This window comes from Balearica regulorum, chromosome 3 (genome assembly GCF_011004875.1).
Source record: "Balearica regulorum gibbericeps isolate bBalReg1 chromosome 3, bBalReg1.pri, whole genome shotgun sequence".
NCBI classification, from domain to species: domain Eukaryota; kingdom Metazoa; phylum Chordata; class Aves; order Gruiformes; family Gruidae; genus Balearica; species Balearica regulorum.
The window spans coordinates 66,520,073-66,546,929 of record NC_046186.1 but is presented as its reverse complement, the minus strand read 5'-3'; the positions used below and the strand labels follow the sequence as shown (position 1 = coordinate 66,546,929).

The 26,857-nt window shown below is 36.4% G+C and overlaps 1 protein-coding gene across 1 annotated transcript in view; it reads right to left on the bottom strand.

The window, feature by feature from the left end:
* The window catches only part of VTA1 (vesicle trafficking 1), a 39,610-nt gene extending 13,940 nt beyond the window's left edge, over positions 1–25,670 (bottom strand). The window contains exons 1-5 of the mRNA XM_075748267.1: positions 25,460–25,670; positions 13,883–13,977; positions 10,572–10,699; positions 9,828–9,903; positions 7,004–7,115 (exon numbers count right to left, since the gene is read on the bottom strand). Of these exons, the coding sequence (XP_075604382.1) occupies positions 7,004–7,115; positions 9,828–9,903; positions 10,572–10,699; positions 13,883–13,977; positions 25,460–25,568 (520 nt within the window). The 5' untranslated portion in view covers positions 25,569–25,670. The remainder of the gene's footprint in view (positions 1–7,003; positions 7,116–9,827; positions 9,904–10,571; positions 10,700–13,882; positions 13,978–25,459) is intronic.
* Positions 25,671–26,857: the final 1,187 nt, after the last annotated feature.

The window sequence follows — 26,857 nt, the reverse complement described above, 5'->3', positions numbered from 1 at the left end:
AAAATTCAGTATGTTAAAACTGGCAAAAAAGAGTGAGATTCGAAACACCAGACATGCTACCTTTTAAATAATAACATAGTAATAGCAATAAGCTATTGGTTGAATGCTAGATTTTTCAGTGGTTTTGGTGTTAACTAAAAAAAATACTTTAAAACCATTTCAGGAAACAAAAATTTAGTTTAAAAAAATCCCACAGACTTACTGTACATAAGATTAATGAAATAGTTACGCATAAAACTCATTAAGCTGTCTGAAGGCAAGGATGCCCAAGTTTGCTTGTAACACTGTTATCAATTATTTATAGCTTGGTCAAATTGTAGCCATAAAGTTGGACTTTCCATGCTGGGTGTCTGCCTGAACCTAGTATTTTGGGAAAGCTGCTGTAAAAATTACTAAGCCACTTTTGAGAATGAGGGAGTGGGACAAAACATGCTTTCATTGTACTTAGCATCTCAATTAAGAGAAACTACCTGTAAGTTCTTGCCCAGATTTAATTGTTAATGCATTTATTCCTTTATTCTGCCCCCTGCAGCTTCCTGTTGCCCTCATCTGGCTCTTCAGTCCCATTCGGACTTCCCCCTCTGCACCAGGACTTCACACCCCATCGCTGCAACCCCTTGCCCCCTACTTGTGTCTGTCTTGCACTATCTCCCAATCTTCTCTCCAAGACACTCCCAGTTTCAGCTTCAAACTTTGTCACTGATAGTCTCTAGTCACTCCTATAAAAGCGCAATGCTGTAGGGAACATTGGTCATGGAAGTCATGAACTCAAATGGTTAAAGTCTGGCAATGTTATAAACAAAAAAAAAAACCCCAATGAAAAAAAAGTGTTAGAAATGCTGACCACCCTTAATAACAGTGCCTCTAAGAGGCAAATGCACAAAAGGGCAATATACTTTTTAATCAGGCGTATGTATCAAGAGATCAAGCTCAACTTTGATTTGTTCATTATGCATTTGGCAAATGTTAAACTGTATTAAACGTAAAAGTAGCTTTGTTTAAATTAACTCTTCTTAGGTGTTTAAAGTGCCCAAATGTCGTCAAAGCATTGTAACTATTCTTTCAGCAAAGTAAATATTTAAAATATTCTTTATCAAAGAGTAAAGTATTAGAACCATTTTTAGATATGCACTTGCAGTATTCGTGAAGAGTTTTAACAGTAGTGCTAAATAGAAGGATTTTAGGCTGCTGGAAAAGAACATTTAAGTCAACAAACTGTTTTTAAGTTCTGTGGTTAGAACATCCATAACACTAATGAAAAACAAACCTTTTCCAGGGAACGGGAACGAACACTAGGAAAATTAGAGAATTCATTTCTCATAAAGCAGTAATAACCTAGAATTTAAAGTTCCTTGCAATTTGTTTAAGGATGCTGAAATACTAGGCTGTGAAACAGTGACACAGTTGTTACACATTCAGTTTCAGCTCCAGCTGAGTATCTTGTCTTGGAACCTCATCAGCCTTTGTGTTTGGATCCCAGTATCATGAATCCATGTGCACTTTAGATTTTCCACAGAGCTACAGTATACCCAGACTATCTGCTTGTTTGTTTGTTTTAAATTATTATTTCTTTATTGAAGGGAAGACTTTGTGGCTGATACCCCTGGTCCCATAACCAACTGTCCAAAGATACTTTCATAGAAATAGAGGATTCTCAAGGCTTAATGGCACTCCCCTTTCTAGTGTAAGGAAGCACCGATTGTGACTTAACTTCAGCAGCCCAGAGCACTAAATTTAAAACTAGAAAAAAAAATTATTTTTAAGGAGTCCAGACTCCTCCAGTTCTCTGTACTCTTATTTTTAAGGAGTCCAGAGAATTAAAAACGTAATTATTTATTTTAATTTTAAAATATTTTCTTTTTCTCATTCTGCTGCACTGTTTCTCTTTAGCCTGAGATGTGGCTAAAAGACGCACAATGTAAGGTTCTATTAGAAAACTCCTTTTTTAAAAATGATGCATTTTTTTCTACAACATTGAGAAATGGACTAAAAAAATCCATCAACTTTTCATACACTGTTCTTTTTGCTAGTTGGTACTATAAAGGTTTCCTGGAATTCTGCAATATAAATGTAGCATACATATTACATATTGCAATGAAAGTAGTGACATTTAATGTATTTTACTATGGCTATACCGTGACCGTTTAGGAATTTTCTCATATTTGAAATTACATTTTTAATTTTTTTTCCATTAGTACAAAAATCTTGTTGGATGACCTAGGGCTACTGCTAAATGACCTTTATGTGTACTCTAGGACTTGTATTCCAACTGCATTAATAAATGAAGCATGTCATTTGAAGGTTTCCATGGTGGCATCCTGACAAAAGCATCCATAAATCCAACAGCAGAACTGCATAAAGCATGCCTATGTTACTGTAAAAACATCGCCAAGAGTTACAGTATGGTTTTGAAGAATCACAAAGAAAATAACACTTTGGAAAAAAATGGTAATTTGTCAAGCTACAGAGACCTAGTTTCACTCCATTTAAACAGACTTTTTCCACTTGCAAGGGGAAGAAGAAAATGAGCAAGCAGTAAGGAATGGGGAAGGTCCAGTCGTACATTCAAACAATGCTGCTTTTCTTCTTATGATGCACAAAGCAAGAATTGACACTTTTTTTACTTATTCTTCCAATAAAAATTACTTTGCATAAAATTTTTCTCTTGGTTGTGTAAAGCATTATGGACACCTACACTATGGAGTTAATTTCCAAAAATAAATGTCAAAAAGTATTTTTCATTTCATTGCTCAGTAAAAGAGTGTGAGAAAATCTCTTACATGAAATACAATTCAATAAATAAAAATATATTGCTACATTATAGATATTGCAGGCTCCCTAATAATGAGGATGTTAAAATTTTGGCTCACTCAGTATTTGCGTTCCTTTTAAGTTGTATGTAGATGTAACTTGTTAATGAAAGCTTTCATTTCAACCTGAAATGAATAATAGGGATACTACCACTTGTAACGACCTGCAATAAATAGTAAGGATTTCAGTTAAGTCTGAATTCTACTTTCCCTCCTACAACAATTTTTTTGCACCCTTGAGCAAATCAGTTACCTTTGCCTCCACGTTAGTAAAATGAAGAAATAGGCTACTTGTTGCTGTTGAGGAACAATTATTCTTTCTACACAAGTTATGCACACGGATTTTTAGCAAAAGCTCTGTAATTTTTATTTAGAAATTCTATTTCTGCAATTGTTTAGAATTCATAATTCATTTCAGATAATCACATGAGCTTTGTAAACATTACTACACTATGAGCCAGTGGACTAAAGAGCACTCATTTAAAGCTAGAAAGATTTAATTGGGCTATTGATTACATTCACTATAACAAAAGATTTTTTCCCACATTGGTTTCTCCATTAAATTATCAAACTGGTGTAATTTGACCTACAAAGATGCGGTGATGTTGGCAGCTGGAGTTGCATTGTAAGTCTCTCTCGCTACAGCTGCACCAGCAGTTAAGAAAACTGCCTCGAAAAAGATTGTATGTTGAAGAAGATTTTAGTTTGCTAATGCTTCACTTCAAGTATAGCTGTGCCTAGCCTGGAGCATATTTCAGTGGGCAAGACCACCATTCCAGTGTTCATGTGTGTAAGGCATCTTTAGGTAAGGAAAACATAATAACAAGAATAAATGGGTAACTTGGAAATCAACAAATAATGAGTATGATACAATTTAACAAACATTTGAATTTACTTATGTCATAGTGCTTCTAGAGTACTAATACCCAAACAGTATTTTATCCAGGAAACTGCAAAGAAATTATAATTGGCACCCAGGTTTTTATACACTTTTGTTTATTTTTAACAAAATAAAAGCTAACAATAAACAGGGTGAGATGTTTGGTAGACATTCTCATTAAAAAAATTGGTGACACTGTATTTCATAATTTTTTAAATTTTTTTTTTAAACTGTAATGGTGCCCAGGACATATCAGTAAGAGATTACACTGTGGAGAGCCAATTTCAGACTTTTTTGGCTAAATTTGAACCTCAGAAGCACTCTTATCTGGCCATCTCCTCTCTCCACCCATTGATTCTCTTTTCCATATACACCTGAATGATTTTTTCAAGAATCATAAAAATGTTGGAGGATCCCTTGCAGGTGACCTGGTCCAATTCCTCAGTCATAGCAGTGCTAACACAGATCACGCTGTATTGGGCACAGAATGGCTGAGGTTGGAAGGGACCTCTTAAGATTTTCTAGTCCAACCCCACAATCAAGCAGGGTGAGCTAGAGCCAGTTGCCCAGGACTGCGTCCACTTTGGGTTTTGAATATTTCCAAGGATGGAAATTCCATAACCTCACTTGGTCTCTCTTTTTCAATATCTGACCATGTTCATGATGAAAATTATTTTCCTAATAATTAATTCAAGTTTTCCGTGTTGCAACCTGTGTCCATTGCTTGTTAACCTATCACATGCATGCCCAAGAAGAGTCTGGCTTAGATCTTCTCTATAGTCTCATTAGGTTTCGTTTAAGACAGCACTAAGAACTCTTCTAGACCCACTTAACTTCGCCTTCTATGCCATGTTCTCCAGTTCACATCTGGAAGACAATAGTAAACCCTCATACTTCAAACAATATACTACTTTCTAACAAAGGTGGGCTTGGAAGGATTAAGTGAGACAGCCTATCTTCTACTTCCTTATACTTTGCTCACTGTCTGATAAAGGTAGCAAGCCAGTTTTTAATTATGCTACTTTGTCCCTTTTTATCTTCTGCTGCACATTTGTCTTCTGCTAAAGAATCACCTAGTGGCTGCCAAGTCGAATAGGATGCTCTACTTTACTGGAAGGACCACCATTTTAATCTTTCTGTAAATAGTATGTCATGTCCATCCTCCTCTTTCTTGACAGATAAACAGGAAAGAAGCTTTGAAATATAAGATTGCACGATGAAAAGACTGAGAACCAGAACAGAAACCAGTTTTATAATGTTTTGACATGTTTAAAATAAAACCAAAGTGCAGAAGATTACAAGCCTATTCATAACGTATTTAAAATTACAGGTTCAGACTTCAAAATCCACTGAAGACCCAGGTAAAGATCCCAAACATTAATGAATGGAAACAAACCAATAGATACTTGTGTGTGTGTGTGCGCGTGCGAGCACACATGTAAATATATGGATCGAATGCATTAATACATGTTCATAAAACTTTATGTAGCCACCTCTACAAGGTGGCTCTAGAAGTTAGATACAAGCCACACTCTACAAGTTGGATTTGTCTCTTGCACTGTAGATTTATTTACTGATCCTTTTTATTAGAAAAAAATATTAGTAAATTCAAGCTTAAGTTAAGAGATAAATGAGCATCAACTTAAGTGACGTTTATTCAAGCCAAAGTCTTGTATACTAGCTCAGAGTAAAATTTCAAATCATTTCATGTTCTTAGTTGTTTCATTAGGTATGCGAAGAATTATACAGAGGTTATTGTCATTGTGCAGAATTAGTCTGTTTTAATTTACATAATGAAAATATCCATTCCAAAGACATCCTATTTCTAGAAGAGATTCACATTTAAAATTTGTATTTCAAGCTTCTGCACTGACTGGGGAGGAAAATGAAGGGACCCCTTATTAATGAAACTGATTGCTATCAAAAGCTGCTGGTGAAATGCAAAAAGAATTAAACATTCATAAAGCATTAAGCACAGAAAAACTGCAAAAATGGAAAAAGTAAATGGCTGAAAATATTTTGAAAGTTAATTTAACACTTACATGCCATTTTTATTTTGATATATTACAGAAATGAATAATTTTTGCATATATTTTGCTTTTATCAATAACTGAAGAGCATGATCAGTTTATACACAGAACAGTAACACTATTGTGTCTCAGCAGTTTAACAAAAAAAGTTTTGTAAGTTATTTCATTTGACTTCACAAAAACTCGCACATATCTGTGAAGTCTGTGGATCCATACTTTAGCAATAGGGTGATGTTTATGAAGTTTAGAAATAATATGGCAGCTCTGGTTTGATTGTCAAGTTATTTTTAGCAAAAATACAGATAATGAAACAAGAGAATGGAGCTATCTTTCTCAGAATAGGTTATGATGTGATCTACGTGCTCTTGTAAGAGAGAGTCCGCTTAGTATCTGTTCTGTTACTTCATGGAGATGCTAGCTTGCGTCTGCTCACAGTGCTGGTGCCTGTGTTTAAACAGCTCTAAATGACAAAGGTTTGGATGCCCCTAACATTTCGTAGTGAGAGCTAAGACTTTTAAATTAGCAGCAGAGTTTAGACACGTCTGAGTGCATTAAATAGAAGACAGTAAAAGTTACAATTCGGGAGGTTTAAAACAACCTGTCCTGATAAATATTCATTTTGGTTAGCGAGTATCCTTGGAAATCAGCACTTTTTATCTAATAGTTAAGGAGGTAACTTCAAGGAATCCTGTACAGGAAAGTCAGGTAGCCAGAACACAGGGAGTAACTAAAAACATGAGGAAAAGGTGGATGAATGAGAAAGCAGCAGGAAATCCAAATTTAAAAAGAGTAGGCCATAAACTGTTTTTGAAACCCATGTTATCATACGGGGAGGAAGGAGCTGTCAGGCATTTGCCTTGAAGCTGAATTCATCTAGGATCAAACCACTTTCAACTGCTATTTAACTTCAGAGAGAGGATAAACTGGCAATGGGATCATAACTTTACAGAACAGATTTCAAAAGACTGTGGGTAGCATTAAAGAAATGCATGATTCTGGCCCAGAGGTGACAATGCCTTCTTAGAGAGTAGCTGCATTCAAAATAATAACCATGACAGAGGAAAGGAAAAATAAATTATTAAATAAGTCAACCAAATAGTAAGGTCCAATAAAAATAACAGTAGGGGAAGCAGCAAAGAAAAAGCAGAAGGCAGCCCATGGGAACAGAACATTATGCAGGGAAGCCATGCTTCCTGTGGGGTGCTCCCGAAGAACTGTGCATACTGCTATTTTGGCCTGAGCCCAGCCCTCTGCTCTTTTAAAGAGAGACATTAAGTCCCTACCAAAGCTCTCTCCTTCCATTCCGATAGGCCCCGGCTGAGGAGTCTCTCCATTCTTCAGGCAGTTATGAATGTATGCTGCCTTCCACCTGGCGTACTTCCTGTGCTGGACGTTCTGGGGAAAAGAAAAGGCCAGCCAGGTTAGCCACTCATTTCTGTGAATTAATGCACTCAAACCAGAAACATAAGCAAGTTTTCCACCCTGAGAAGAGATTATAAAACTAAACTGCTTTCTCTGCTATCATTTGACACCCCTTCAAAGATAAACAACACATGTGAAATTAAATCAGTAAAATAAAAAAAAAACCCAACATATTAAAAGAACAGTTCTAACAGGATCTCAGCATGAAAGGAAACTGTGGAGATCTGCACCTAGTGCAGCATGTCAGGAAAAGGAAATAAATTATACCAGGACCATCTAGTGTGAAAGATGGAGCACTGGGTACTAATTACTGATGCGAAATAATAAAGAAAACTTATGTCCATAAACTTAGGTGATTATTTACTTTAGTTTTAAATATCTGAAATTTAAAATGCTACTCCTGCTGATCAATAATACAAAATCTTTCCTAATTACATTATTTTAAATTTTAAAAAAATGTATTTAAGAGCATGCATACAGAAAGGCTGCTTGTAGTTGCAGATTAATGTAACGTGTGTGTGATATTCTAGGACATACAGTATTTTGATTTAGTATCTTCACAACATAGCTAAAAATCAGATGAAGGACTTTAGCAATACATGAACTACCTGCAGAGTGAGGGGTTATGATAATGACAACTTTAAATAAACTGTTAATGACAAGTTTAATAGTTCAGTTATTAGAAAAAATATAAATACTTCTCAAAAAATTACTTACTATATTGACAATCAATATAATTTTTTGCCAACTCTCATCTTCTGAAATGGTGTCAATATGAAGCAACAGCAGAGAGAAGCAAATCTGCTGCTTGCCTTCTGATTCCATTTCCATGGTGACAGTTTGAAATTGAAAAAATGCGGTAGTAGCTTCAGTATTTAAAAAAAACCAACAACATAATTTTTCACTATTTTCAGTTTCTGGGAAAAAGGAATTGAGGAAAAGCATTTCACGTGGGTTTTCATAGATTCTTTTTCTCACAAAACATGAGCAACTGAAATAAATGTCAGGATCTCAACTATTTTGAGATTTTCTGTCTCATTTTTAAAAATATACTTCATTGTTCCTAGGTACAACTTGAATATGCCAAAAAATGAAATGAAGATTCACCACTTTATATCTCCTGGGACTGTTACAGTAGTGTTTTTTTAATCCAGGAAGAGTTCGTAATTGTTATGAGAAATCTTAAACTGATTATGTAAATCAACTACTTTGTCAAAAGTTGTATGAGAAATAACCAGATCTGACAGTTATGAGGTAATATATTTCAAGGAACAAGGTTGAATATAAACAGCGATGAGAAATGTGGGAGGATGAGTGGAATAATTTGGCCAAGTGAACAATGCAGATTGATAGCATGTTTCACATCGACATCATCACCTGTAAGGTACTGGTGAAAAATTTCCAGCTAAAGTGGTGTGGAAATTGAGGTAGACAGAATAATCTCTCTTTAAAAGTCCTGACTGAAATTACATCCAAAGTTTTTGAGAATTAATAAACTGAAATTCCAAACTGTACTTCACTAAGTCTATTGCGCTGTCATCTAGAATAGCATAGAGAGTGACAGTATAATGGGTATCTCCAGCTTACTACTGGAAGCATGTAACACTCAAGAGTGTGAGAAAAAAAAATATCTGTAGACTACCTGTGTGGATTTAGGTGTCCTGAGATGCGATCAGTACTTCCCGATTTTGTCTCAGATTGTTTAGCGTCGTTGCTGTTTCTTATTTATTTTTCCAGGTACTTCAATCTTCCTTTAACAATTGTTGAAACTTACCTTCATGAGTCAGTAGCAGCTTTCTCTAACTCTTTTTTCTTTGCCAGAAGCTATCAACTGTACCATTACATTTTCAAAATGAGCTTCTCATTCAGTTAATTTAGCAAGGAAACCTCACTTTTAATTTTCAGAACAAGGAATACTTTATCAAAAGTACCTGCTCCTCTACATCTGACATTAACTCTTCTGTGGGACATGGATAAGAGAGCAGCTGACCATGTACCTCATAGAAAGGTTTGTTTTAAAACAGATGAGATTATTCTGGTGTGCCTTAATAAAAGTAATTATGATCTTGTTCAGTCAATTCTGGAATTGATTTAAAAATTACCTGCCATGAAGAGCACTGTGTTAGTTACTTTAGTAGATAACTTGTTTGAATTAAAACACTCATGTCCTAATGGCCAGATAGCAAGTCATTTTTATGAAGTAAATTCATATTCTTCCAACTTACCATCTTTTACAAGTGCAGCTTGTTGCAAAACCAAAAATATTTATTCTAACTAAAACTGCACACATTTCCACCTCAATTACTAGCACTAAAGTTCTTGCTTGCAGAGTGAAAATAGTGAAGGTGGAAAAAGCCAGGAACCTTGCATCCCTTTTCCCTACAATCATTCCTGCTTGTTCAACGTAATACTACGTGTCCCAGAGTTGTATCAGTCAGAAATTCAAAGTCTGATTAAGTCATGAAGCATCTTCTAACAGATAAGTTTTATCTAATATTTCACATATAATTTATTTGAAATAGCACAATTTCTTATGACTTACTAGCATGTATCTGACTACACAATTAGAACTTATGTTCTTTGAAGTTCATATTCACAAGTTATAAATACGACTCTACAGAACTAAAACAGTAACTTGCACCTGCAAAAGCAATCAGATAATACACTGATATCGCTAACACTTACCTCTTCGGAGAGCTCCCCAAACACTGTTAGAACATCTATCAGCAGACTTGCAGTATAAAAGGACTTTATCATGTTTCTGTAAAAAAATAAAACATTTCACTAACTTGGTAATGTCAGTCACTCATGATCACATTTAGAAGTTGGTATTTTAGATCATACTGGCTTATTTCAAGCCAATCATCACTATTTTTTTTCTTTTAATCTGATGTTACAGAACTTACTTCACAATGTTTAAATTTAGCAATATATTGACTAGTCTTCTGACTACTATGCAGAAAGTTTTCAGTATTTTTTAAAGTTGGTCATGTGTTTTGCACTTCGTTTCTAGTTTGGAATGTTCAATATTGGACATAGGACATCCTATATTATCTTAGATAAAGCCTAGCAAAGCCATCAACATGCTGTAGTAATTGCTGTAAAATAAACCACATAATGTATTACAACAACTATTTTAATATCATTGGACAGTAGTAACTACATCATGCTTGATGTCAAGCTCAATATTAGCCTGAGGTTTTAGAAGGCTTGCCAGTAGATGAGCAACCTCTTAAAGAACACAAGGAGGATATCAGTTAATGGGTGCAGTTAGAAACACACACGCAGTAACAAATCAAGTTTTCTGAAAGAGAAATGAATGCATTAAGGCCCAGCTCTTGTTTCCAGTCAAATAAAAGAGAGTTTGGATATTCAAATTTCCTGACCAGTATCTTAATTCAGATAACAAACTCAAAGATTTTCACCTACTTATGAAATTGCCCGGCTCTGTCTTCATTGTCTGCATACAAAAACATTTTCAAAGCATAATTCTCCACATGAGCAGAACCAACAATTTCCTGAGTAATTGCTTCATTATCACCAAATTGCTTTTTCATCTGAAAAAAGTTGAAAAAAATACATTAATTACGATATTAGACCCTAGTAATTCTGCAATCTAATTCAACCACAACAAGATTCAGACAATGTGAAGCACAATTTAAAAAAAGAAACAACATACACTTTAATTATTTGACAAATCTCCAGCTTCTAACATAACAAACACTAAAAGTAGCACACTAAAGAGAAAGCACATTCTTTTGGAGGGCGAAATACTATGAATAAGTAGCTTTGAATACCATCTTTAATCACAAAATACTTAAAAAAAACCCCAACCCAAACAAAAAAAACTTGTTAAACACAACTACAATATTGTGAACAAATAGCTACAGATATTTTTCCCCTTACTATCAGAAAGACCAAGCACTCTGAAGCCTGTGTCAGGATTCAACACAGTTCAATTGATAAAGTGATGCATGCTTTATAAAGACACATGCATTTATAAATGCATGCTTTATAAAGACATTGTAGGTCAGAGTGATCATGTATCTTCTCTCCTGTAAGGTTATTTCACTGCAGTTCATTACATCTTGCAAAGCTTCTGAGCCCTACCTTAACTGGTCTAGTGACTTACGGATTTACTGGAATTTTCAGAGTAAGCAGTGTACTGCAATTCAAAGACCTCTTTTCAAAGACGTTAGAGTACAAGAATCCTCAGGTTTCCTAATAAAAATCAGTAAAGTAAATAACCCTCTAACAGTTACAACAGGTGGATTTACAGCTTTTGAATAGGCTTACTGTTCACACATAAGGAAATCTCAGGTTATCCTTAGAGAACAAAAACAGGAACACTGCATGATACTAACTTGCTTACTTATTTTGCCAAAAGATTTAAAAACAATCTCTGAATAGCAGTTATTTTTCATTGTGTGTGTGAAGAAAATGTAATCATGTAGGCCGTGTTTCCTTATTTTTTTAGATTGCTGCCATCTTTTTAATACATAGAATGCTGCCAGAAAAGTTACTTGATTTCAGAAGTGAAATATAAACTTTCCAAACAGAACTATAAATTTGAAGACTTTTGTCAAACTTGTAGTCTACATAGTTTTGAAAAAGTATTTGTGTTTTACAAAGGGTAATTGTTTTTCTTGTGAGCGCACCACAATTTGTAAGTTGCAAGATAGATAACTGAAATGAAACACTGAAGCTGAGGAAGAAAATTATTTGTTGATATATATTCATTTCACCAGCCTATACATCTACCTTACACTCAGAATATAACTTATTGCTGTACTCGATCTGATGTTCAATGGAGATGATTTCAAACGCACAAATGACAGTTACATACGCTTCTAAAAATATTAAAGTTAACAACGTTGTTTACTTTTGAAACCACCCTTCACACAATCTGTGATTCAGTGCAGCAGTACTGACATTTTAAATGATGATTCCTAATTTGAACCTAAAATCAAGCAAATTTGATTTAATTTTACTAAAAACATTTAAATGAAACAGTTACCTATTGGAAAAGCAAAACAACACAATCATACACAAAAATACTTCTGACAGAAACATGCATTTTGGATATAAAATCATGGTATTTAATTAATTCGCATATTTGGAATATTGTTAAGTTTCTTGCAAAGAACACACCTGGTAATTTCCAGATATATCTACACTTTTATTCTTTGCTACTAAAGTTCAAGATTGTTTGTAAGCTTCTGTCTTAACCTCTAAAATAATCAATTGTGGCAACACACAGAAAGCTGTGAGAAACATTTAGCACAGAGCTGCAGCATCCCTTTGTGCCCCCTGCTTGATAAGGACAGACTGAAAACAGCTGCTATTGAATTACTGCAGAGGCTCAACTTCTCAACATATCCAAGCTTCCTAGCCCCAAAAACGCTGTATTAGATTTGCTTAGAAGTGTCCTTACTATGTAGAGGAACTTCAATACCTGAGCATCAGTTGTCACACAATCTTACCAGCAAATGAAAGATGAAACCATGGATTTTTCCAAATTTAAAACAAAAAGGGTAACTGAACACTGCAGACAGATTAGTTGCTGCAATACCACAAGGGATTGAATAAATTTTAACAATTCTTAGGGAATGAAGAGGGAAAATTTTTTGAGTTTTAATATCATTTCTCTTGCCACCTCTCTTCCTTTTTGAGCATGAAAATCAGACCCATTATAGATGTTAAACTTGATAAAATAACACACCAATAAGTCACTGTACACTGGATTTTCCATTGCTAAAAATTCAGAGATAAAACATAGCAAGAAGGTATGAATAAAAGACAAATGGTTCATGTTTCCTTTTTTTTTCAGAAGAATTGAAGGCTGTTGCACTAGTTTCACAAACTCTTCAGGCATTGCCATGGCTAGATTTTGGATGAAATCATTAATACCGAACACAAAAGAATGACTGCTTCACTTTTCAATGTTACTTTCTGCTTCCAAACGAGCACTGAAACCTTAAAAACCACACACTACTTCCTTTGAGGCTACTGAAAACTACAGCATATGAACATAAACAGCTCCTGGAATTTAAACTGACCATCTGTACAATGACTTCACCTTTCTTTGTTTAACTCTGTTCTATTTAAGGCTGTCTGCTTTCTAATACCACCAGGTCCACTCAAAAGAGCATGGCATAGCCATCTTTTACCCACATAGATAACACTGTGCTTGCAAAAAAATCCTAGCATAAGATCCTTAATCTCTAACAGAGGATATGATCAAAAATATCTTTATCTTTTAGAGAAAACTCCTTGGGTACAACAGTTTAGGTCAAAAATTTCAAAAGCACCAAGGACTAGGCTAGCCAGTCCTATAGCAGTGAAAATAACTGCTCAAGGAATCAAAGAAAATCAATTGAAAACGTCTTCTAGAACTCTTGCATTTATTTCATAATGAATTAAGACTTCTCATGAGAATATGTATGAATAAAGTATTGTAATTCACGTTGTCTAAACAAAACCTTTTGGTAAATGTCTGCTGTATGAAATCTCAGTTATGTTTGTGCATGCATACATATATATTAACATACATACACATAAAGCTTTATCTCCTTTCAATCCTTGTGCCAATTTATTATATACAAAAATTCATTCAGTATGGCTGCATACAGAATAGTTGCATCAATGACTGATGACAGAAGAAAGTATTTGCAGAAGCTTAATAAAAATTGAAGTAATGTCATGAATTATTTTAGAGAAGAACAATAAATTCTACTTACAGCTTCCAACTGATCCATAAGTTTGGATAAAAATTTACGGCATTCTGGGGTTTTACTATCAATCTTCATCCCTGTTTGCATTGCATACAAACGACCTTTAAAGGAGACAAAACACACAAAAACCCAGAAGTGATTCTCTAAGGCAAAACACATAAGGAAACAAAGCAATGCCTCCACCCCAACACATCTGAAATATAAACTCATCTTGTGGTTCAACAATATACAACTACAGTACTAGTCAGCAATGACAGCAAAATCTAGATATGTTCAGTCTTGCAGAGATACTAGGAGATATTTTTCTAAGATCGACGCATTATTTTTCTCAATGAGTATTTCCGCTGATTTCAGATTGATGCTTGTATCACTATGATGCAATATTAAGTGCTTTTGTAAATAATTACCATCCTTGTTTCCAACTCTTCGAAACAGGAACTTCAAGTTGATGTTTATCCCTAATTATACATCAGTAATTCTCATATGACTTAGATATACGTATAGAGTATATGGATATATCTCAAAAATGGAACTTCATATAGCAGGAACTAGATAGCTTTAAAACTCCACTTTAACAAATGCAATTAAACATTTGATGATATGTATGCATATACATGGATATAAAGACACAAGACTCAAACCTGTTCTTTAAATCAGACCAGATAGACTTTATTAAACTTACTCTGCAAGTAAAGTTGCTAGTTTTTCATACGATCTTGAAAATGAATGATTAACACCTTCTGATTTAAAAAAAAATCTTTTTACTATCAAAAATCTATGAATTTTAGATATGCACATGGCAGAACTTTATATGCTTCAGGAAATTGGGGGTAAAACAATGAACCATTATTTACTAGGATTAACACATATAGAGAAGGGAAAATGGACAGAAAAATTCAGGCAGAACATTTTTCACAAAAAACTTACATTCTACTAACTCTCATTGCTGACCCTCAAGGGACTACTACAAAACACCTTCAAATGCAGAGTTTAAGAACTAAAAGCTGTAACTCTACCAAATATTACCATGAGCTAGTTATTATGGCATACCCCAATGCCCTTTGTCGTGCAGGACAGAGTTCTGCAAGTGATGCTTAATTGCTTCACAGCTTTACCACGTCTCTCCTTCCAAGCACCTCTTCATGCATTAGAAATAGCTTTTTCCCTTCAAAGTATCTCATAAACACAAATATAACACAGTTGCTTTCAAACTGCACTTATCCTGATGTTTGCTGCAGAAGAAAGCATTATATGCACAAAAGCTTTTCTGCCATTTCCATCTATCATCAGCCTGTCTAATAAAATTAGATCTCTCTCTACAAAACTCACGTAGGTTGTGCTGGTGAGCATCATAATTTAACTAATTTTTCTGGATTTTAAAAGTAGTATTTCATGTTTCACATACAACTGATTATTCAAACCAGACAAAGTGTACATTCCTTTTTTGGGATTGCAAAGCTGACAAGTTTTTTAATGTTAAAGCTGTTGAGCTGCCCAACCATTTAAAGACCCCCTTCCGAAATAATAAACAAAGTATTTGTGCCCTCCAGTGCGTCTCCACTTCTACATTTACAACTTACAAAATAACTTAGCACTTTTGCAGTCAAGTTCTCAGTAAAGAACAATCAAGTAAAATCTACTCTGAGCAAAACTTCAGGAATGAATAAATGGTACGAACAACTACAACTGACCATGACAAACAAAAGAGCAATTTTAACAAAAATTGCTGTATAGGTTTCATCAAGTGACAACACTAATATTAAGCGAATTACTGATATGTACTCTTAAGCCCACCTTATTTATCTTCAGGATATTGACATGTTAATATTGAAAATTATGATACCAGGACATGTAAACTTGAAATTATATTTCAAAGAAATCCAAACGCAGAAAGACGCAGAGATTTGTATCTAAGGCTCTCAAACTAATTTAAGTCTGCTGCCTATTAAAGTACCACAATCACATGGTGAGGAGTTAATACTTACAGTTAAAACCTTTTACATACATACTTGATTGTAAGCTTCCCTGAACACATTTCATAGTATCATTGAATAATGTAAAACTTAGGAATTAACATAACGGGTGCCAGACCTACGGGCCACTAGATCATTTATTTCTTTTTGACAGACGCAAATATCAAGACATTTTCAGAGGAAAGTAAATTAATTTTAGACTGATATGAGTTAGGGAGTCATAGATTTAGAATACCCTTGGTCATTGCTGGATATAGATTTATCTTAGTTGCTGAAGTATGCATCTTCATCTCTCTTCCAAAATTCACTTCCATAAAAAGAACTGTTTCCATATAAATGGAAATCTTGCAAATGTCTTTATTCTTGAGGATCAGTTTAATGATTAAAAGATCTGCTTATTTGTTATCTGCTTAACTGTTACTCTTCTGTTACCTGTATGTGACTTTTTTACACATTAATTGAAAATACATCCATTTAAGTAGTGCAAGCAAGATAATTTTTTTCCTCAATAATATCCAAAGGGGTGTATTTACAGGACTGTGACATCTGTATGCTTTGTAGGCAGCCCTACAAAGCCAGCCTGCTCCCTTCTCAGGATTTCAGAGACTGAGAAAAACTCAAAGTCTCCTTCAGGCATTCCAATGAACAGACATGGAAGAGTGAGTCTTGAACACACAGAGAACACAAGTCAAAGAACAACAGTTACAGATAAGAAACATGTTTTTCTTGTCTAGATATAAATTTAAACTGTGAGTGACATCAAGTCATGTTCCGTACCAACCACTTTCCTGCTAACAGAAAACTCTGGGGACCAAGGTGCCCAAGAGTCCTCTCAGGTCATTCAAGATCAAAAGACTATTATCCAAAGCACACAGACTGTTGAGAAAACAAGAAGATGCTCTAGCAGCAGCTCTATAGATATTAAGAACAGAGACATCCTACAGACAGACTACTAATGTCAACTGAACTAAGATTAAATGTGTTGCACCTGTCACAGCAATTACATCTCTGTACCACACAACTGACTATACTAGACAGTTACCACATCTAGCCGTCAAACCCCATTTTGTACCAAGGTCTACATAAATTGGAAAGGTTTTCTGCATGATCTTATTAACTGGTAAAAGGTCAAAGCACATCTAAGTTACCCTAACAAGAGAGTCTGCAATCTTTAAGAACTTTCCAAGTTCAGAATTTGTACATATTGACTTCTTCAATTACAGTAATGTGTTCAAAAGGAGTACTGCATAACAAAACCTGCCCAGACACAGGCCTCTGATGAGGGAATCATGGACGTAAGGGCAAAAACTATTCCTTCTTTCTCAAGTAAGTGGTGATCAAGACAGAGCATGATGTTTGCGAAAAATACTGTTGACAGAGAATCACACCTAGTAGTATTCAGTACGGAAAGGGAGTCTTGACTCAAGTACCTTTGATAAAATAATCTGAATTATGAAGTAGGCAATCTGCAGGTCAGAAAACACAAACCATATCCTGGCAGTCAAAATCTCCTGGAACATCAGTTTCAATTGATGAACTGAAGATGCAGAAGGAAAGTATACTCTCCAGTGTCTGAAACTCACCAGTGACAAATAAAACGTTGGTATATTTAGGTACACTTACTGCTTTACTCAATACTGCTGTAGCCAAAAGTGGGGCTTTGGGGTTGAAAACCTCTATCAACACTCATTAAAGTTATCAAGCAGACACCAAGTGAAATAGTTGAAAAACTGAAAGAATGAGGGATTTCTCTGACAGCAACAGAATAGGAAGAAGAGGAAATAACTTGGTATTTGCCTCTACAGACACTACTGAAATAAAAATAATATTATTTTAATTTTTTAAAATTTCGCTTTTGAAATTATGTGTATGAAGAGCAATACGTAAGTAAATCTGAAAGCAGTAAGTTGCTTTATTACAGACAACAGGAGAAACTGTCTACTAGTTCTACTCTTTGCATTTATTTGTATTATCATCACATCTTATTCCTAAGGCAAAGAATCTTAATTTATTTCCAAACACTAATTTTTCTGTGCCTGCATCTTTTGTCATCCTTTGCTCTGCTCTCTCTAATTTTGAAATGTCCCAAGTGTTCTATATGATGGCTATCTGTAACACCACATTAGTTTGTATTGGCCTTTGCCAATTAAGGTGTCAGAAGTCTCTTATGTATCTTCTACTTTTGTGTGTAGTTTATCACACAAATATTACTTACAGTAAGTATACATGATAGTAACTGGAAGGTATACTTCGATCTAGTAAAGGAAATCTGTTATGTCCTTGTCTAACTTGCAGCAAATAGGCAAACTCCCTTCATTGCTGCATTTTCAGCAGCAATGAGCAAAACATAGTTTTCCTGTGTTAAGATCACCAGTGAAATTTTAAACTGCTAATTAATGGTCAAAGAACTGTCATCCATGTTTATGTTGACAGGTAATCTCAGTAGCAAAGAACTCATAAGCAAGAGGCTAAAAGTTTACTGCCTCCACTGTCCCTGCTGAGAAAGCCAAATATAACATAAGCTCAGTTTCCACCCCCTGTATCTGAAAGAAAACAGTAATTATTTACATTCCTTTAAATATAGCTGTTCTGGTTTCTATAATATTGCAACAGCAGTGGAATGTATTATTACTGTGCTTGCTAAGTCAATAATTTTGCTTTAATGCAAGCAGTTCAATTTCTAATAACTAGAAGTTAATCTCCTGAATGGTATGGACACCAGAGAAAGAAATCCTCTTAGCATTCCGTATTACAATTGCATTATTTCACCTTTTAAAAATACCGCCCTTGAGATGCCATTTTACATCAAAATTATTCCAGAGTTGTTCTCTTCAGAACTTCTCTCTATACACTGAAAAATGTTTAAAACGCATGTCCCTAATGACCACAGTAATATACTGTAAAACTAAACTACTAGACTTACAGAAGCCATTTGCTTGGTAACTTTCAATAAAAAATTGCCTCTATGAAAAGCGAAGCTGCTGAAAAATCCAATATAAAATAGACAACCAAACCCATACATTATAGCTGCAAAAGTTTTCAAGTTTTTAAAGCCTAAACAAAGTATTTGAAGAATGCAGACAATCTTGGAAATAAGTGACTTGTAATTCTCATCTCTCTTGACTATTTGTGAGGAAGATCTGGAAAACAAATAAATGAATACAATTATTGGTTCTTTTTAAGCTTGTTTTACACACTTGGCTTTGTAACAGATGCAACCTACATTTTTTGCCCCCTTTATCCAAATCAAGTAGCAAAAAAGATTTTTGTCTGGCCAACAACAGTAGCATATGCATAAAGCAAAGCACTAAGGAGGTAAAAGAGGCTACATAGAGCTAATGTCTAAATATTAATTAATATTATAAGTAGAGCTAAAGTCACTTGTAATCTTTTATGCACAAAGACAGAACTGTTTTACCAATTACTAACTAAAAGAGGGTTTGCTCTCAGTTTGCAGACAGGACATTTATCTTCAAATTCATAAAGACCTGGCAAGTATTCATTCTCAGAAAAATGTTTTGCCAAGACAACTACAAAATTTATGTCTTGATTTATTGCCCTTAATCTTTGTTCAGCAAATACTAAGTGTGGGTGTGCTGGAAGGAATTATACAGTGAGCTTTACAGAAACTTCTCTCCTTTTATTTATGTCACGTAATACCACGTTATTTTTCCTTTGCTAATACACAGCACAATTTCAGAAAGAGTATTTTGTCTTTAGTACGTGCCAGGCATTCATTCCTAATACACAGTAAGTTATCCCAGATTTATGTTTGGATAACAACTGAAACTCCCCTCACTCCCATTTTAAACTAATTCCGTGCCAAGTAAAAATACCGGAGAACAAAAGTTCCAGCCAGCAAGCATGCACAATAAGTTGATTCTATCTTCTAAATTCTGTCTTACTATCCATTTTTTTTTCCTGGTCTAACAGGATCAAAAGATTACAGGTCTTTTTCCCCTTCTCTACTATAGAGAAAAAAAAAAATACTAGGAACTGGAATATTTTTGACATTTAATAGTAACTATTTGACATTAAATAATAACAAAAAACATTGCCATAAACTTTAGCCATATTTTGATTCTGAGATGAAAGCTCTTTCAGGCTGTAATTTATTACTCATTCATATTCTACACTTTCCTCTTCCCTTTGTCAAACCACTGACAGAAAAATGTTTGTTAACTGCTTCGTACAGGAAGACAATAGTTGGAATACAAATGTGGGAAGCAAGGGACACAAAACCATTAAATTGGGTTGTATCCAAACTACTGCAAAATTATTTTCATAAAGAATGCATCTGCAAAGAAAAATGAATTACTCTTACTTTCATGAACATTAACATATCATACTTCATTCCTGTAATTTCTGCATGCAGATCATAAATATATCCTATTTCTACAGTCTAAGTCAAAGTTGTCTGAATTCCAAGACCTTTAAAAATAGGTTTAATAGCATGGACAAACTTCGAAGGGCCTTATACTTCCTCTTCATTGTATGACACTGAAGGAAACTGGCAAATGACGAGTTAAGTATTAGGTTGGCAGCATCAATTCAACATCTGAAACATTCCAGAGAAAATACATTACTTTTAAATATTTATTTTCAAGTAAAATTAGTTTAAGGAGAAATGCAAGGGAAAAAAATAATTCTGAGACAAAAGAAGGGGGAAGGAAGACTACACACACATTTCTTTAAGAAACTCAAACCAAAAAAAGGATAGTATCATGACCCCCTCTTCCCCTCAGATTCTTTCACAGTATTCCATTTTCCTCTGTAGGATTTAGATCGATAACAGTATATTTCAAGGCAATGTTACATGCTAGACAAACTTGGTCAAGTCAAAACTATCTCAAGTAAAATTTCTCTTACTTAAAATTACTGAAAGTTATAGTAAATTACAATAGGACTCACTGTCATTTGAAGAATAGCAATTTGTAAACCAACTAAATAGGTGAAACAAAATTTTCAATTACAAATAAGAGTGATAATTATTAGGGTGAGATGACAAAACAAATAATCTAATAATATCTATTGTGAATCCAAGGAAATCAATCAGTATTTTACACTGCCATTCTTCAGTGCGGTTTAAGGACCAATTCTGGTCTTGTAAAATTTGAGTAAGAGATCTGTATGTGGAATTCAAAGGTTTCTAAGCTTTTGCACAATATTTAAACTATCAGTATTTTGCAAAGCTTGTCTCTAGTCTAATAAAGAAAATGAAACATTTCTAATTAAAACAGAAAAACTACTTTAACTGTAGGATTTATAGTAATTGAGATTTCAAGAAGCAAAAGAAGGCAGCTACTCTGGATTAGTTATGGTCAAGTCATGGGGATAAAACGGCTTGTAGTCATTAGACCACAAATGTGAAGTACTCTTGTGGGACACTCTCCAGTTCAGTTTAAACTAGAAGAAACCTATTTCATGCTCTCAAACTACTCTGTGAGGTAAATCAAAGCACCCTAGATGGGCATGACCATAAGTCTCTGAAGTACATTCCTGATCTTAATTGCTAACAGCATGCAGGGCTGCATTAGGAGAAGCACTGCCAGCAGGTTGAGGGAGGTGATCCTTCCCCTCTGCTCAGCACTGATGTGACACACCTGGAGAGCTGCATCCAGTTCTGGGCTCCCAGTATGAGAGACATGGGAAGGGACACAAAAATGATGAAGGGCTTGGAACATCTGTCATACCAGGAGAGTCAGAGAGCTGGGACAGGAGGAGTGAAGACAAAGCCAGACCCGTCTCAGTGGTGCGCAGTGACAGGACAAGAGGCAATGAGCAGAAAACGAAATACAGGACATGCCATTTAAACATACAAAAAATCTTCTACTGTGAGGACAATCCCACAGTGGAACAGGTTGCTCCCACCTGCTGGGGAGTCTCTATCCTTAGGGATGTTCAAAACTTGCCTGGAGACAGCCCTGATCAACCTGTGTTAGTGATCATGCTTTGAGCAGGGGACTGAACTAGATGACATACAAAGTTCCCTTTGACCTAAATGATCCTGCCATTCTGCAAATTAGAATGCTGATATCGATGCACGCCTTCTTCAGAAGCATCAGCAAACCTCAGGCAGGAAAAGACAGTTCTTATTTCTACTTCCAGAAGTTCAAGGTGAATAAATATCCACCAAAACCCCTGAATTTTATGGTGGAAAAATGCATGTTAGTATACCTACACAGTACAATTGAACTTTAGGAGTTTTATATAAATACACATACCTCAGAAATAAAGTTTTGATCTCTGAAGTACACATTCTATTTTATGTTCTCATTCCTGTCTCTGTCAGAGCAGATTATTGTTAAATATTACCTATGTAATCAAAGCAAGTGCTAAAACTACTACACAAGAGCTAGCATCATCTTTAATTTTAGCTTCTACCTACAGTTTGCTTTAACGATTGTGGGGTTTATGTATTTATCTCTGTTATTCCAATCACTGCTCATTGTTTTTCTGTCTCCACAGATAAACTAGAGTTTTAAGAGTACAGTTTTCCCACTTAACAAATCTTTGAAACAAATTAGAGCAAACAAGCTAAGACTAAAGACAGAAAAAAGAAGAAAGCACAGGGGAAAAAAAGAAATTGAGAAATATTTTGTTTATACTCAGAGCACAATCAAAACAAGTCTTACAGTACACTATGAAATGAATATCTACTTCTAAAATATTCGACCATTTTGATTAACTTATCCTGAGTAAAGAACAGATTACATCTATTCTTCAGTATGTAATCTCTAATAACAGGCTTTAAATTATGTATAGTATCAGTAGCATGCAAAACAGTTTTCTGCCACCAGCAATATGAGAATACGGAAAATGTACTTTTACAAATGGATTCTATAAAACTAGTACAAAAACAAATATTTAAACTAGAAAGCTCAGGAATTTGATCTTATTAGATAAGGAGTGCTCTAAGAACGTTATTTTATGCATTTCGGTAAGTATGTAAGTATGTGCAGAAACTCCGCAGTGAAATACAGCAAATACCAGTTACTTTTATTTCCATTAATGTTTCTGAATTACATGCATCTTCTAAATTAGACGTTCAAAATGCATCAAGACACAATAAAAAGTTGAATAAATTAAAAGCTGAATTAAAATATTTGTCTGATATTAGTCCTCTGCTTTGAAGAAGGAGAAGTAAAAGATTAATTTTACAACTGAAATACTGTTAAACAATAATTATATTTCCAAGTTCTACGTCAGGCCATGAACTTTATTATTTGTCTTTTTTTTTTTCTTAATAAAAAAGACTTGTAATTGGTATGCAGCAAGAAGCTTGTTTCATAGATGTCTGACTAAACTTGAAAGTAAAAAGCCAGTCACATTTAACAGATGGGTATTTCCCTTAAAAGCTGAATGACTTTTGATTCAAGAGGTTGTCAACTAGTTGTGAAAAGTAAATTGTGTCTTTTGCTTTTCTCTTCTGCTTGATTGCAAAAAAAAGAAACGTCAACACAATGGTAAGATCCTTCAGAAGCATTTCTCTGGTGCTTTTTTTCCTTAAGAATTTGAGAATTGCAGATTTTCTTTATAGCTTTTTTTAAACAGATCAAGTGTACTGATCTCATATGAATGTTTTTTAATGTTTAGCAGACTGCAAAGCAAAAACCATTACAGCCCTGCTTTTCAGAGGTTACTGGAATCATCATTTTTCGTGTTGTATTCACTGGATATCCAAACATTGTTGCATGTTAGGATGTCATATATCTTGAAACACCAATGCTTTTCTGGCAACTCACTGGCATTCTCTCAATACTTTTGAATTAGAAGATCAATGGCCAGTAAAAGCACAGAAGTATAAAATAAACTACTAATAATCTTTGAAATTAACAATGCTACTGAAACAGCTATTAAGGAAAATCTTGCTTTAAACACTAAAACAGAAGTTTTCAGAAGACAAAACTACCTCTCAAACTTTACAATTTTAAAAAAAAAATAACTTCTGAGTCAAACTGCCTATGGCAGAGTTAGAGATATAATTTCTTTAGTTACTACACGGGTCAGAGGTTTTTTTTATCAAAGCCTGCCTCCTTGTGTTTGCAGAATTACATCTCAAAGTAGAGTCAAAATCAGACTTGTGTATGTCTTTAACATAAGCAAGTTATATTTTATTGATCACCAATCACTTATTTTCTTTTTGCTAGACAATCAATGTAGCATCCTTTACTGGTATTCCCCTATATCTATTGAATCAGCTGACCTTTACTGAACCTGAAATAGTTACGTACTTAATGACAACGATTAGCAAAATAACATGAAATGTGAGGAAAAGTATCATATGGGGAGGTAAGCATTTTAAAAGATGGTAGATTACCATAGTGCTGACAGGTGTCTGACTATACAATAAACCCAAAGAAATAAAGAAAAAGCAAGAAAACAGTGCAACTTGACCTAGCTGATGCTTCCTGCTACACAAAGTATTATTTGTCCTGTGTTTTTTCCTAGTAAAAAAGAGTGAGTACTATTGAGAACATCCAGTGTTCTAATACGTTGCTATCTTGGTGGCACTTTTCCACATTAGCTCAGTATTCCTGCGTAACACATAAAAATTAAAATTATTGCTGTGACACTGAGCTGACAGGTTTTTTCACAGCTTTCTGAAGCCTGAATTTCATGAGTTCATCCTTCTAAACTTAAGATTGCCTTACAAATTAAACTACCACTTCTACCTCTATTTTTTATTTAACTCTTTTTGAAGACAAACTATTGCCAAGTAAACCCCCAAATGACCTCTTCACATCTCAATAAAAAGAAAGAAACAAACAACGTAAACATGCATTTCTGGTGATCTGCTAGTCTTAGAAATCTTCCAAGTGCAGTGATTAACTGTGACAGGAAATTACGACTACTAACAACTGGCTTACATTTCTTAATTAACTGCAGAAAGCCTTTTAGGCTCATAGACCACCCTGACGACCATTAGCTTAAAAGCCATAAGTTAGCTTGAAAAATTTACACATTAATCTGAATGATTTGCAGGAAGATTTTGCCGTGTTCATTTCAGTGAAACAAAGAGCCACACACTCTGCCCCTTAGAGAACCCTGAAGAAGCGACAAAGCCTCACAGAAAATAAAATGAATGCAATCAAAAGAACTAAAAACTCTCAAACCCAAATTGCTTACTCAGCTACAGGGCAGAAAGAACGAGGTCTTTTCAGCAGGAGAAAAACTCGAACGTTTGTCTTTTGCGATATCTATTAGGACTATCACATCGCAGAAGACTTGACTTTATACACATGGGACAATCGTGTATTTAGGCTGCTGGCATATCCACTACGATTGCAAAGAGGCTTAACTCTGCAAAAACAGAGCACATGAAAGACGCGTTGGGGCTTGCGGCTGAAGAAGTAGACAAGGAAGACCGTGAACACCCGGTACCGCCCCAAAAGGTGGGGCTTACCCCCCCGCCCCCCCTTCCCCCTGCATCCGACGGGCACTCCGCGCACCCCAACGAGCCAAGCGAACAGAGGGAGGGGCGCGCTCCGCTCAGTGCAGCGGCTGGTGGCCGGGGGGCGGCGGCGGGACGGGCCGGGACGCGACGGGCCGGACTGGGCCCGGCTCGGGGGCCGGCGGGGCGGGGCGGCGCTGCGGCCGCCTCACTCACAGTAGTATGCCACCACCGGCTCGCGCTTGTCCAGCTCCTGCGCGGTTCGCAGATGGTGCTGGATGCTCTTGAACTGCGGCGGCAGCGGGGGAAGCGCCGTGGCCGCCATCACGCGGGCAGCGACAGGCAGCAGCAACAACGGACGGCCGACAACGGCTCTCGCTTCCGAGCCTGGCGCCCGCCGCTTCCGCTTCCGGCACGGGACGCCGGGGCGCGTGCGCAGTGGGAGGGCTGCCGCCCGTGGCGCTCCGCCCAGCTAGAGCGCCCCCTGCTGAGCGGGAGGGGCGGCGGACGGGGAGGCCTTGGCCCACCGCAGCCGGGCAGCGCCGGGCAGGTTCGCCCGCTCGCCCGCGGGGCCGTACAGCCGTACGCGTCTCCTGCGCGGCTTGTTAGTGTTTGAAACGCGTCCCGCTGCTGCCCTGCGGGGCTGCCCGGAGACCCCGGGGGGGCCGGGGCTTTCCCGGGCCCAGCCGGGGGAATGACGGCGACGCCCTCCCCAGCCCTTCTCTGTCCCTTCGGTTGGTCAGCCCCAAGAGCCGTGCAGACCTCCTGCTGAAAGTAGAGCTGCAACTAAAGTTCCTTTTCAGGTTGAAAAACCTTCCCCTTGGGCTGCCCCGAGGCTTCCCTGAGGTCCGGGAGCCCTCCAGCGCTGAACCGCACCTCTACTCCCGGGCCGCCGCCCTTCCTCCCGCCGCGGCTCCCTGGAGGCCTGGTGCCACGAGTGGCCTGGCTCAGGGCGCTTCACCGCGTTGGGCTGCTTCCCGGCAGCTGTCAGCAAGTCCGCCGGCCCTGGAAAGTACCTCTCGCAGGATCACCGCTTCCCCGATAACTTCTTCGCAGAGGAACCTCCAGGGATTTCTCTTTTTGCTGAGAGGGAAAAATAACGACAAAAGAAATGGGAACTATTGAAGCAAAATAGTGCCATAGAATCTTAAGGTTGGCAAAGACCTCTAAGATCATCGAATCCAACCGTCAACCCAACACCACCATGTCTACTAAACCATGTCCCAAGGTGCCACGTCTACGTGTTTTTTGAACACCTCCAGGAATGGTGACTCCACCACCTCTCTGGGCAGCCTGTTCCAATGCCTGACCACTCTTTCGGTGAAGAAATTTTTCCTAATATCTAATCTAAATCTCCCCTGGCGCAACTTGAGGCCCTTTCTTCTTGTCCTTTCACTAGTTACTTGGGAGAAGAGACCAACACCCACCTCACTACAACCTCCTTTGAGATCCGTTTCAAACAGATCTCACAAATTGCGATAGAAATCATTTTAGTATCTATCACATTCTCATTCTGACAGCATAGTTGAATGATTTTTTTAAAATTTCTTTTAAATGGCCCTGTTGTCAACCTTTCTCCTAGTCTCATAGCTGTCTGCAAGGCAGGAGAATGTC